This window comes from Vulpes vulpes, chromosome 12, assembly GCF_048418805.1.
Source record: "Vulpes vulpes isolate BD-2025 chromosome 12, VulVul3, whole genome shotgun sequence".
NCBI lineage: Eukaryota > Metazoa > Chordata > Mammalia > Carnivora > Canidae > Vulpes > Vulpes vulpes.
In genome coordinates, this window is record NC_132791.1 from 84,123,346 (window position 1) to 84,136,139 (window position 12,794).

A 12,794-nucleotide genomic window follows, 5' to 3' on the forward strand; every position below is an offset into this window, starting at 1 on the left:
GGCTCCTCCCTTACCTGCCTCCTTCAGGTCCATGCTTAAATATCATCTCAATCACACTCTTAAAAAAACTGCAATCCCTTTACTTTTTCCCCACAGCACAAATCCCCATCTGATGACACACTCTGTTTTTACTTATTTATTTTATTGTCTGTCTCCCAACTCAGCCCCTTGTAATGTCAGCTCCATGAATGCGAGTTCATCCTGTTTCCCCTGCTCTGAGAAGAGTGGACCTTCCTTTGAAATTGGTGAATGAATGAATTGACTGTGGCCTATGGAATCTGCCTAAGTTGAACGGTTTGAGATTCTTAATTCAAGTATGCATTGCAGTGTTTTACAGAACCGGCTTTAGCAAAGTGTGAAGAAAGAGCTACACAGAATTTTAAGAAAGAAAATCCGAAGTGTCACAATAAGTAAAAGTCTACAAATTCATCCTTTGGTAATTTCTCTTCCAAAACCCTTTTCAACTGGACAAAGGAGTGTGTCACCACAAGCTTGCTGATTTGAAACGAGCATGAAGAGGGTCAAGTCCACAGAGGCTGAATGCAGACCATGGGTCTCTGCTCCAACACGTCTAGCAAGCTACTTCACCATCCTACACCCAAGCTTCTTAACCTATAAAAAGTTGATAATTATAACAGTGCTTAATACACAAATCTGTTGTGAGACTTACATTGAGCTCAGTGAGGATTAGCTTAGGTGTGAGTGAAGCACTTGGTAAACTGTTAAAATGTAATATATGTGCTAACTAAATGCAAACTCTCGGACAGAGTGACATAAATAAATGTCCCTCTCAAAAAAATAAATAAATAAAAAATAAATGTCCCTCTCCATGTTACCACTAGAACAGTAAAAATTTAAGGAATAGAACAGAAAGTCAAATTTGATAGAAAGTGACTTAAAATGTCACTTAATGCCAAGGGCCTGAGCTTTGCATTTTTAAGCTTTCCTAAGCAAATTTGTAACAAAACCTGAAGAAAGTAGTGCAGCATGGCTGCCAATAGGCACAGGTTAAGAATTTCCAGAAACGGGGGGGGGGGGGAGGAGTGCCAGGGAGCCTTAGTCGGCTGAGCATCTTTTTTTTTTTTCTTTTTTTTGAGCATCTGACTCTTTTTTTTTTTTTAATTAATTTTTATTGGTGTTCAATTTACCAACATACAGAAAAACACCCAGTGCTCATCCCGTCAAGTGTCCACCTCAGTGCCCATCACCCATTCCCCTCCAACACCCGCCCTCCTCCCCTTCCACCACCCCTAGCTCGTTTCCCCGAGTTAGGAGTCTTTATGTTCTGTCTCCCTTCCTGATATTTCCCAACATTTCTTTTCCCTTCCTTTATATTCCCTTTCACTATTATTCATATTCCCCAAATGAATGAGAACATAAACTGTTTTTCCTTCTCCGATTGACTTATTTCACTCAGCATAACACCCTCCAGTTCCATCCACGTTGAAGCAAATGGTGAGTATTTGTCGTTTCTAATTGCTGAGTAATATTCCATTGTATACATAAACCACATCTTCTTTATCCATTCATCTTTCGATGGACACCGAGGCTCCTTCCACAGTTTGGCTATTGTGGCCATTGCTGATAGAAACATCGGGGTGCAGGTGTCCCGACGTTTCATTGCATCTGAATCTTTGGGGTAAATCCCCAACAGTGCAATTGCTGGGTCGTAGGGCAGGTCTATTTTTAACTCTTTGAGGAACCTCCACACAGATTTCCAGAGTGGCTGCACCAGTTCACATTCCCACCAACAGTGTAAGAGGGTTCCCTTTTCTCCGCATCCTCTCCAACATTTGTTGTTTCCTGCCTTGTTAATTTTCCCCATTCTCACTGGAGTGAGGTGGTATCTCATTGTGGTTTTGATTTGTATTTCCCTGATGGCAAGTGATGCAGAGCATTTTCTCATGTGCTTGTTGGCCATGTCCATGTCTTCCTCTGTGAGATTTCTCTTCATGTCTTTTGCCCATTTCATGATTGGATTGTTTGTTTCTTTGGTGTTGAGTTTAATAAGTTCTTTATAGATTTTGGAAACTAGCCCTTTATCTGATATGTCATTTGCAAATATCTTCTCCCATTCTGTAGGTTGTCTTTTAGTTTTGTTGACTGTATCCTTTGCTGTGCAAAAGCTTCTTATCTTGATGAAGTCCCAATAGTTCATTTTTGCTTTTGTTTCTTTTGCCTTTGTGGATGTATCTTGGAAGAAGTTACTGTGGCCAAGTTCAAAAAGGGTGTTGCCTGTGTTCTCCTCTAGGATTTTGATGGAATCTTGTCTCACATTTAGATCTCTCATCCATTTTGAGTTTATCTTTGTGTATGGTGAAAGAGAGTGGTCCAGTTTCATTCTTCTGCATGTGGATGTCCAATTTTCCCAGCACCATTTATTGAAGAGACTGTCTTTCTTCCAGTGGATAGTCTTTCCTCCTTTATCAAATATTAGATGACCGTACATTTCAGGGTCCACTTCTGGGTTCTCTATTCTGTTCCATTGATCTATGTGTCTGTTTTTGTGCCAGTACCACACTGTCTTGATGACCACAGCTTTGTAGTACAACCTGAAATCTGGCATTGTGATGCCCCCAGCTATGGTTTTCTTTTTTAAAATTCCCCTGGCTATTCGGGGTCTTTTCTGATTCCACACAAATCTTAAAATAATTTGTTCTAACTCTCTGAAGAAAGTCCATGGTATTTTGATAGGGATTGCATTAAACGTGTAAATTGCCCTGGGTAACATTGACATTTTTACAATATTAATTCTGCCAATCCATGAGCATGGAATATTTTTCCATCTCTTTGTGTCTTCCTCAATTTCTTTCAGAAGTGTTCTATAGTTTTTAGGGTATAGATCTTTTACCTCTTTGGTTAGGTTTATTCCTAGGTATCTTATGCTTTTGGGTGCAATTGTAAATGGGATTGACTCCTTAATTTCTCTTTCTTCAGTCTCATTGTTAGTGTATAGAAATGCCATTGATTTCTGGGCATTGATTTTGTATCCTGCCACGCTACCAAATTGCTGTATGAGTTCTAGCAATCTTGGGGTGGAGGCTTTTGGGTTTTCTATGTAGAGTATCATGTCATCGGCGAAGAGGGAGAGTTTGACTTCTTCTTTGCCAATTTGAATGCCTTTAATGTCTTTTTGTTGTCTGATTGCTGAGGCGAGGACTTCCAGAACTATGTTGAACAGCAGTGGTGAGAGTGGACATCCCTGTCTTGTTCCTGATCTTAGGGGAAAGGCTCCCAGTGCTTCCCCATTGAGAATGATATTTGCTGTGGGCTTTTCGTAAAAGCCTTTAAGATGTCGAGGAAAGTTCCCTCTATCCCAACACTCTGAAGGGTTTTGATCAGGAATGGATGCTGTATTTTGTCAAATGCTTTCTCTGCATCTAATGAGAGTATCATATGGTTTTTGGTTTTTCTCTTGCTGATATGATGAATCACATTGATGGTTTTACGAGTGTTGAACCAGCCTTGTGTCCCAGGGATAAATCCTACTTGGTCATGGTGAATAATTTTCTTAATGTGTTGTTGGATCCTATTGGCTAGTATCTTGTTGAGAATTTTTGCATCCATGTTCATCAGGGATATTGGTCTATAATTCTCCTTTTTGGTGGGGTCTTTGTCTGGTTTCGGAATTAAGGTGATGCTGGCCTCATAGAACGAATTTGGAAGTACTCCATCTCTTTCTATCTTTCCAAACAGCTTTAGTAGAATAGGTATGATTTCTTCTTTAAACGTTTGATAGAATTCCCCTGGGAAGCCATCTGGCCCTGGACTCTTGTGTCTTGGGAGGTTTTTGATGACTGCTTCAATTTCCTCCCTGGTTATTGGCCTGTTCAGGTTTTCTATTTCTTCCTGCTCCAGTTTTGGTAGTTTGTGGCTTTCCAGGAATGCGTCCATTTCTTCTAGATTTCCTAATTTATTGGCGTACAGCTGTTCATAATATGTTTTTAAAATCGTTTGTATTTCCTTGGTGTTGGTAGTGATCTCTCCTTTCTCATTCATGATTTTATTAATTTGAGTCTTCTCTCTCTTCTTTTTAATAAGGTTGGCTAATGGTTTATCTATCTTATTAATTCTTTCAAAGAACCAACTCCTGGTTCTGTTGATCTGTTCCACAGTTCTTTTGGTCTCGATATCATTGAGTTCTGCTCGAATTTTAATTAACTGTCTTCTTCTGCTGGGGGTGGGGTCTATTTGTTGCTTTTTCTCTAGTTCCTTTATGTGTAAGGTGAGCTTTTGAATTTGAGATCTTTCCAGTTTTTGAATGGATGCTTGTATTGCGATGTATTTCCCCCTCAGGACTGCTTTTGCTGCATCCCAAAGATTTTGAACAGTTGTATCTTCATTCTCATTAGTTTCCATGAATCTTTTTAATTCTTCCTTAATTTCCTGGTTGACCTTTTCATCTTTTAGCAGGATGGTCCTTAACCTCCACGTGTTTGTGGTCCTTCCATACTTCTTGTTGTGATTAAGTTCTAATTTCAAGGCATTATGGTCTGAGAATATACAGGGGACTATCCCGATCTTTTGGTATCGGTTCAGACCCGATTTGTGACCCAGTATGTGGTCTATTCTGGAGAAAGTTCCATGTGCACTTGAGAAGAATGTGTATTCAGTTGAGTTTGGATGTAAAGTTCTGTAGATATCTGTGAAATCCATCTGGTCCAGTGTATCATTTAAAGCTCTCGTTTCTTTGGAGATGTTGTGCTTAGAAGACCTATCCAGGGTAGAAAGAGCTAGATTGAAGTCACCAAGTATAAGTGTATTATTATCAAGGTATTTCTTGAGTTTGGTTATTAATTGGTTTAAATATTTGGCAGCTCCCACATTCGGGGCATATATATTGAGGATTGTTAAGTCCTCTTGTTGGATAGATCCTTTGAGTATGAGATAGTGTCCCTCTTCATCTCTCACTATAGTCTTTGGGGTAAATTTTAATTTATCTGATATAAGGATGGCAACCCCTGCTTTCTTTTGAGGACCATTTGAATGGTAAATGGTTCTCCAACCTTTTATTTTCAGGTTGTAGGTGTCCTTCTGTCTAAAATGAGTCTCTTGTAGACAGCAAATAGATGGGTCCTGCTTTTTTATCCAGTCTGAAACCCTGCGCCTTTTGATGGGGTCATTAAGCCCGTTCACGTTCAGAGTTACTATTGATAGATATGAGTTTAGTGTCATCATATCTATTCAGTCCTTGTTTTTGTGGATTGTTCCACTGAACTTCTTCTTAAAGGGGAGTTTTAAGAGTCCCCCTTAAAATTTCTTGCAGAGCTGGTTTGGAGGTTACATATTCTTTCAGTTCCTGCCTGTCTTGGAAGCTCTTTATCTCTCCTTCCATTTTGAATGAAAGCCTTGCTGGATAAAGTATTCTTGGTTGCATGTTCTTTTCATTTAGGACCCTGAATATATCCTGCCAGCCCTTTCTGGCCTGCCAGGTCTCTGTGGAGAGGTCTGCTGTTACCCTAATATTCCTCCCCATAAAAGTCAGGGACTTTTTTTCTCTTGCTGCTTTAAGGATCTTCTCCTTATCTTTGGAATTTGCAAGCTTCACTATTAAATGTCGAGGTGTTGAACGGTTTTTGTTGATTTTAGGGGGGGATCTCTCTATTTCCTGGATCTGAATGCCTGTTTCCCTTCCCAGATTCGGAAAGTTTTCAGCTAGGATTTGTTCAAATACATATTCTGGCCCTCTGGCCCTTTCGGCGCCCTCAGGAACCCCAATTAAACGTAGGTTTTTCTTCCTCAGGCTGTCATTTATTTCCCTTAATCTATCCTCATGATCTTTTAATTGCTTGTCTCTTTTTTCCTCAGTTTCCCTCTTTGCCATCAGCTTGTCTTCTATGTCACTCACTCGTTCTTCCACCTCGTCAAGCCTCGTCGTTAGGACTTCTAGCTTGGATTGCATCTCATTTAATTGATTTTTAATTTCTGCCTGATTGGATCTAAATTCTGCAGTCATGAAGTCTCTTGAGTCCTTAATGGTTTTTTCTAGAGCCACCAGTAGCTGTATAATAGTGCTTCTGAATTGGCTTTCTGACATTGAATTGTAATCCATATTTTGTAACTCTGTGGGAGAGTGGGCTGTTTCTGATTCTTTTTTTTGAGGTGAGGTTTTCCTTCTAGTCATTTTGCTCAGTGCAGAGTGGCCAAAACCAAGTTGTATTGGGAAAAGGAGAAAAAGAGAGAGAAGGAAAGAAAAGAGAAAAAGAAAAAAGAGAAAGGAGAAAAAAAAAGGAGAAAAAGAGAAGAAAAAGAAAGAAAAAGAAAGAAAGGAGAAAAAAGAAAAAAAAAGGGGGTGGGGTGGGGTGGGGGAAGCAATCAGAAATCAAGAAGAAAGAAAGAAAAAAAAAGCACAAAACAAAACAAAACAAAACCAAAAACAAACAAACCAAAAAAAAATAAATAAATAAAAACAAAAAACACGGGGGAGTATCTTCCGATTCTGTGTACTTTAAGTCCCTTGACTTCCCTTGGAACTGGTCCGTGTCGCTGGTCTTCTGGGGGAGGGGCCTGCTGTGCTGATTCTCAGGTATTAGCACTTGGGGGAGCTGCTCTGCCCCTGCCTGGTGCAGGGCTCAGTGGGGTTGTTCACCCCGTGAGGCCCCGGGAGGAAGCCACAGTGGCGGGGGCAGCTCTGGGACCCTGGATTCAGCTCCCGCAGTAGCTCCGGGGCTCTCCCTCTGCAGGGCCTGGGGGCTCCGGAGCGGGGCCGCTGATCTGCTCAGCTCGGGGGCAGGAGCGTCCTCGCTGTCCTGGGCCCTCCCGGCTTCTGCCTGTCCCGGGGGGAGGCCGGATCCTGGGCTGTGTCCCGGCGCCCTGTGCTCCGGGGCTGCGCTGTTGGATTCGAGCTCCCGCCCCGCAGCCCCCTCCGCGGAGCCGCCGCCCGAGCCCCTCCGAGCTGTTCCCGGAGCCGCGCCGCCCCCTCCGTGGAGATTCTTCCTCTGCCCGAGCCGCCGCCTCCGAGCTGTTCCCGGAGCCCCGCAGCCCCCTCCGCGGAGCCGCCGCCCGAGCCCCTCCGAGCTGCTCCGGGTCCCGCCGAGCGCTGCAGCCCTTAGGGAGCTCGGCGCATCTCCCGGGGCGCAGGTGCCTGTTACTGTCCCAGGGAGCCCGAGGGCATCCCCGCCTTTCTGGGGATCCTGCTCCATTCCCCGGGAGGCCTTTCCCCCGGGAAGGTCGGTGCAGCTCCTGCTCCTCCGGGACGGGGCTCTCCTGTCCTGGGGACACTCGCCCCGGCCTCAGCCCGGCTCCTCGCGGGGCCCCTCCCCCTCGGAGGCCTTTTGTTCCTTTATTTCTTTTTCCCCGTCTTCCTACCTTGATAGAAGCGCGAACTCTTCTCACTGTAGCGTTCCAGCTGGTCTCTCTTTAAATCTCAGGCCGAATTCGTAGATTTTCAGGATGATTGGATGGTTTTCTAGGTAATTTGTTGAGGACAGGTGACTTGGGGACCCTACTCTGCCGCCATCTTGCCCCTCCCCCAGCATCTGACTCTTGATCTCAATTCAGGTCTCCATCTCAGGGTCATAAGTTCAAACACCCATTGCCCAGCATGGAGCCTACTTAAAAAATTTTTTTCCAGAGTGGGAAAAAAAGAAATTCTTAACACTCTATCAGAACAAAGCACAACCACCCCAAAATGACACCCCAAAAAACTCAACGGAAATAAGCCAATTACTGAACTTCAGTGGAGAGGCATCAGTTGCTTGTTGATAAAAATGAATGAAAAACTGAAATTCTCTCACTTTTCTTACCCACATATAAGAGTTTAAATGACATTCTTCCCTTGGAATATTCAATGTATATGATCTTGGGACACCTGCCTGGCTCAGTCGGTGGAGCGTGTGACTAGTGATCTCGAGGTTGTGAGTTTGAGCTCCATGTTGGCCTTAGAGATTGCTTAAGGAAATTTTAAAAAAGAAGAAGAAATATACAATGTTCTGGAAGCTAGTCAATCTTCCTTTAAAGGGTATGGAGTGACAGATGTACAAGCATCATTCAATCCTTTATGTTTTGCCTTACAAAACAGAGCCTGTGAGGCAGAGGTCTGAGCACCTGCACAATTCTCTCACTTTACAGAGAAAGAAACTGACACAAGCAAGTTAAATGGTTTTCTCAGCATCCCTAGTCATTCCTTAGAAATGGACCCCAGAGTCTAAATGTTTCATTTAATGTGGGAATTACTTCCTTGAGGGAAAAAAAACATGTTCCTTTTTAGCCCAAAGGAATTAAAACACTGGATTAAAGAGTTAGATAGGAGCACCTGGGTGGCTCAGTCTGTTAGCATCTGCCTTGGGCTCAGGTCATGATCTCAGGGTCTTGGGATTAAGACCCAAGTTGGGCTCCTTGCTCAGTGGGGAGTCTGCTTCTCCTCCATCCTCTTCACCCCTGCTCATGCTCGCTCTCTCTCTCTCTCTGTCTCAAATAAATAAAATCTTTAAAAACATTTTTTAAAATAAAGGGTTAAATAAGTAACCCAGCTCACCTTCTTGGGGTTTTCAATCAGAAGCTTCTAAAGCTCCTCGCTATTTCAATCCAGGGCTTTTTATATAAAGCAAAGTAATGGCCTTTTTCTCCCTCACAAGCTGAAAACCCTGGGGCTCAAATTTCAACATATAATCAAGTTATGATTCTGTGTCTCCCTTGGGGTAGTCACTAGACCCTGTATATGGGAATTTAAGAGACCCACCCAAAACAATATTTTCTTATATTCTGCTGTGACTATACATAAAACCACCCCATCTTTAAATGGCAAACTTTGACCCTCTTTTGAAGAGACCTTCCTGCCTCCAAACCGAATGCATTACCCTTTAGCCCTCAAATTATTCAGTGATTGGCATCACATATACTGGAAGAGATGCCAATAAATTCAAAGGGAGATGATTTAAGAATAATAAAACAACCTGCAGGAAGCAAATAATAAAACTAATATCCAGAGTAATAATTCCTAAGTGTTTGTATACCATTTTCAATTAAGAGTTTCCTACTGACTCTGAGGAAAACCAGTGCTTGGTATCAGCTCTCCAGGCAAAAACTCACCTATAGGATGAGGCTTCAGAGAAGTCCAGAGTGGCCCTGATGCCAATTAAGAGAGCCTACTATGTGCTAAGCAATTTACCATCCATTATCTCACCTAATCCAAACAACAACCCTCCCAATTGGAATTATCTTCCTGAGAAAAAGTCTCAAACAGGTCAGTCATTTGCTCCAAATCACCTAGCTAATAGATTAAGGAGCCAGGATTTATAAGGAGCCCTGATCTTTCTAATGCTGAAGCCAGAATTCCTTCTCCAGCAATGCCATGTGACCCTCCACTCCCAACTCTGTTTGCTCTCCTTAAACATCTCCAGAAAATGTTTTTGTTTTATCTGAGACAGTGACATACTCTTTGGCTAATGCATTCACGGAGATGAGCATATCTGATTAGCAATTACTGTCATCCGACAGAAAGTAGGCTCTGTGGGAAGATGCCACAGGACAGGGAGGTTTGGCCTGTGAAAATTAAAGGACCATGGGTCTAGCTGACCTCTGACAGCATTACAGTTTTTTCTAGACGGTGAGTCATCCTGTCCTAGGTATCTTTTTCATATTGGAATTAACTGAATGAACTACAAGGAGGCTTGGCCCAAAACATTATATTAAAAGAGCTCTTCTGTAAATACATTTGGGAAACTCCCAAGTGAATATATCCTGTGCATACAGAGAGACCCAAAGAATTTGCTGCTGCTCCTTAAGAACAGTTAAGGGACATTCAGAAATCCTTGGTTGAGCTTTAACATGAAGTCTGAGGAGCTCATTCATTTTTTTTAAAGATTTTATTTATTTATTTGAGAGACGGGGAGAGAGGGGATGAGAAAGAGGTTGACCAGAGGGAGCAAGAGGCAGAGGGAGAGGGAGAAGTGGGCTCCCTGCTCAGCAGGGAGTCCCATGTAGGGCTCGATTCCAGGACCTGGGGATCATGACCTGAGCCAAAGGCAGATGCTTAATCTATTGAGCCACCCAGGAGCCCCAAGAGCTCATTCATTTAACCAATACATTCAAGTACATATTATGTGCCCGTGCCCAGATATGATTCCATCAATCATGTCCCCAGACTACATCAGGGAAACCAGAAAGATCTTCATCTTTGGCCTGAATAGTTCATGGGCTGTTTTGGCTCTAGTTGGGTAAGATGATGGCCTGAGACTTCAGGGTTAGGGGCAGCAGGGTCTTTAAGCCCAGGGAGGATCCATGAGGCTAGAACAAAGTTATTTTAAGGATGAAAGGAGCTATGCCTTTCTTCATCAGAGTAAGGAAAAGGGTGGGTGAGAAAAACATCTAATGTTCTTTGCTTGGAACACAAAATATTGAGAGCTGCTTCCTGCTTTGCTTTGAAGAGAAAAAAAGGTAAATGGGGTATATTAAGATGCCGGGAAAAAAAAACAGATAACTTGTATGTTTGAAAGAACCGATGTTAAATAACTGTTTTCCAAAGATCCTGATTACATACAGGCTTTTCTGGAACATGTAGTTATATAGAAGCAGGATACGCTTATTTAACTAAGTACAGAGCACAGAGGAAATTATTAGCAATGGTAGAGTTTATGTGGGAAATTATCCCAGGAGCAATGACATACCTAGAAGATTTGACCTGGGGTAAATCATCCAACACCACTCTTCTCTATATGACAAAACTATTTTTAGTTATAATTGCAAAAGGAAACACATAATAGCGACGGCCAGAAAAGAAGCAAAAGGCAGGGATATTTTTATTTAACTCGATGTATGTAATCGTGCCCCCAAAAATAAAGAACAAGAAAGAAAAGGAAGATTACCATACAAAACAGAAATGTAATAGACCAATGAATGCCCTTTAATTACTTTAATGTTTTTGGAATAAAGAGATAAAACCTTACATCTATATATCAGCGTATCTTTATATATGAATGATGAATATTAATTTATCAATGTATAACAATGTTATAGTAACCAAATAAGCTAGTTTCAATAAAAATGAAGTGTCCTCAAAAGTTACAATTTAGGTTAACTACTAAATACTATACTGATAGAACATTGTGTTTTCTAGTTCCTTTCTTAATTTTAAAACAAACACGAGGGGGATCTCTGGGTGGCTCAGCAGTTTAGCGCCGCCTTCAGCCTAGGGCATGATCCTGGAGACCCGGGATCGAGTCCCACATCGGGCTCCCCACGTAGAGCCTGCTTCTCCCTCTGCCTACATCTGTGCCCCTCTCTCTGTCTCTCTCATGAATAAATAAATAAAATCTTTAAAAAATAAAATAAAAATAAAAAATAGAACAAACATGAATTTTAGGGGCACTTGGGTGGCTCAATCAGCTAAGCATCTGACTTGGACTGACTCAGGTCATGATCTCAGGGTCCTAGGATTGAGCCCCGAGTCAGGCTCAGTGAGGAGTCTTCTCTCCCTCTCCCTCTGCCTTCTCTCCTCCTCTCTCTCTCTCTCTCTCTCTCTCTGTCTCAAATAAATAAATAAATCTTAAAAGAAAAGTAAATTTTAATTGCAAAGCTGGTATTCAAATTCAATGAAATGTCACATGTAAACTAAAATTTATACTTACAAATAAAAACTGGATCCCCGAGGGTGCCTGGGTGGCACAGTCGGTTAAGCGTACTGCTCTTGATCTCAGCTCAGGTCTTGATCTCATGGTTGTGAGTTCAAGCCCCAAATTGGGCTCCATGATGCCCTAGAGCCCACTTTAAAAAGAAAAAACAAAACACAAAACTGGACCCCTTGCCATTTGCACTGGTACATTGCTCCAGATTTCAAGTAACCTCTACACCCAATGTGGGGCTCAAATCCATAAACCCTGATATCAAGGGTCAGATGCTCCACTGACTCAGTCAGGAGCCCCTCATATTGCTTCATTTTTTTTTTAAGATTTTTTTTTTAAAGGTTTTATTTATCTATTCACAAGAGACACAAAGAGAGAGAGAGCAAGGCAGAGACACAGGCAGAGGGAGAAGCAGGCTCCCTGCAGGGAGCCCAACGTGGGACTGGATCCTGGGACTCCAGGATCACACCCTGGGCCAAAGGGAGATGCTCAACCACTGAGCCACCCAGGGATCCCCTGCTTCAAATTTTAAATGCAAATAAAAACTCCAAGTGGTCACAAGGAATGACAGAAATGAAGTACATTTTTTTCATTGGTAGGACCCCTGTGCCATCACTGTTTATTTTGAATCCACGGTATAAACACAGAAATGAGTAGTACCTCGGGGGTCAGAGACTCCAGCTGTACCTGAGTCAAATTCAAACAATTCTGAGCTGTTAGGAACTTACTTGGAGGATGAGCGTGGCAGACCACTCACTCGGGGGAAGCCGGCCGCCATGGTGGACAGCTCTGTGGAGAGAGGCCCAACTGGGGAGCTGAAGACAGAGCGGGGACCCGGTCACCCCCAGGCAGGCCTTCAACCGCCTACAGCCGTCATGGAAGATGCCGCTCCCAGATCCTGACCCTCAGAAACCCTGTACCCCAGGAAACGTTCATTATTTTTAAAAGAAACCACAAAAGTAAGTATGGGTAGTTCAATGTTGAAGTAGGAGTTCTCCAAATTAACTTCCACACAGAAACAATGTTTATTAAAGAATAAGTAATACAAATGTGCTAATTCGCAGTTTACGTAAATATTATTAAAATGGAATGGTAACCACAGTAATTGTTTAGAACTTGGTCCAACAGAAAGAGTTTTTTCAGGGAAGTGTATTTTATCACCATTTGTTTAGATTTGTCACTGCATGGTGATATTAAAAGCAGACCAAAAAAAAAGAAAAAGAAAAAGAAAAA

General features: G+C 42.3%; 1 protein-coding gene across 4 annotated transcripts in view; it reads right to left on the bottom strand.

Annotated features, from left to right (window-relative positions):
* RNF144B (ring finger protein 144B) overlaps positions 1-12,794 on the bottom strand; it is a 179,579-nt gene that overhangs the window by 118,426 nt on the left and 48,359 nt on the right. Inside the window, exon 1 of one of the 4 annotated variants that reach the window (XM_072729049.1) lies at positions 11,568-11,698. The exons of the other annotated variants lie outside the window; for them this stretch is intronic. Within the exon in view, the coding sequence (XP_072585150.1) occupies positions 11,568-11,687 (120 nt within the window). The 5' untranslated portion in view covers positions 11,688-11,698. Of the gene's footprint in view, positions 1-11,567; positions 11,699-12,794 lie in introns of those variants that run through there. 4 annotated transcript variants of the gene reach the window in all.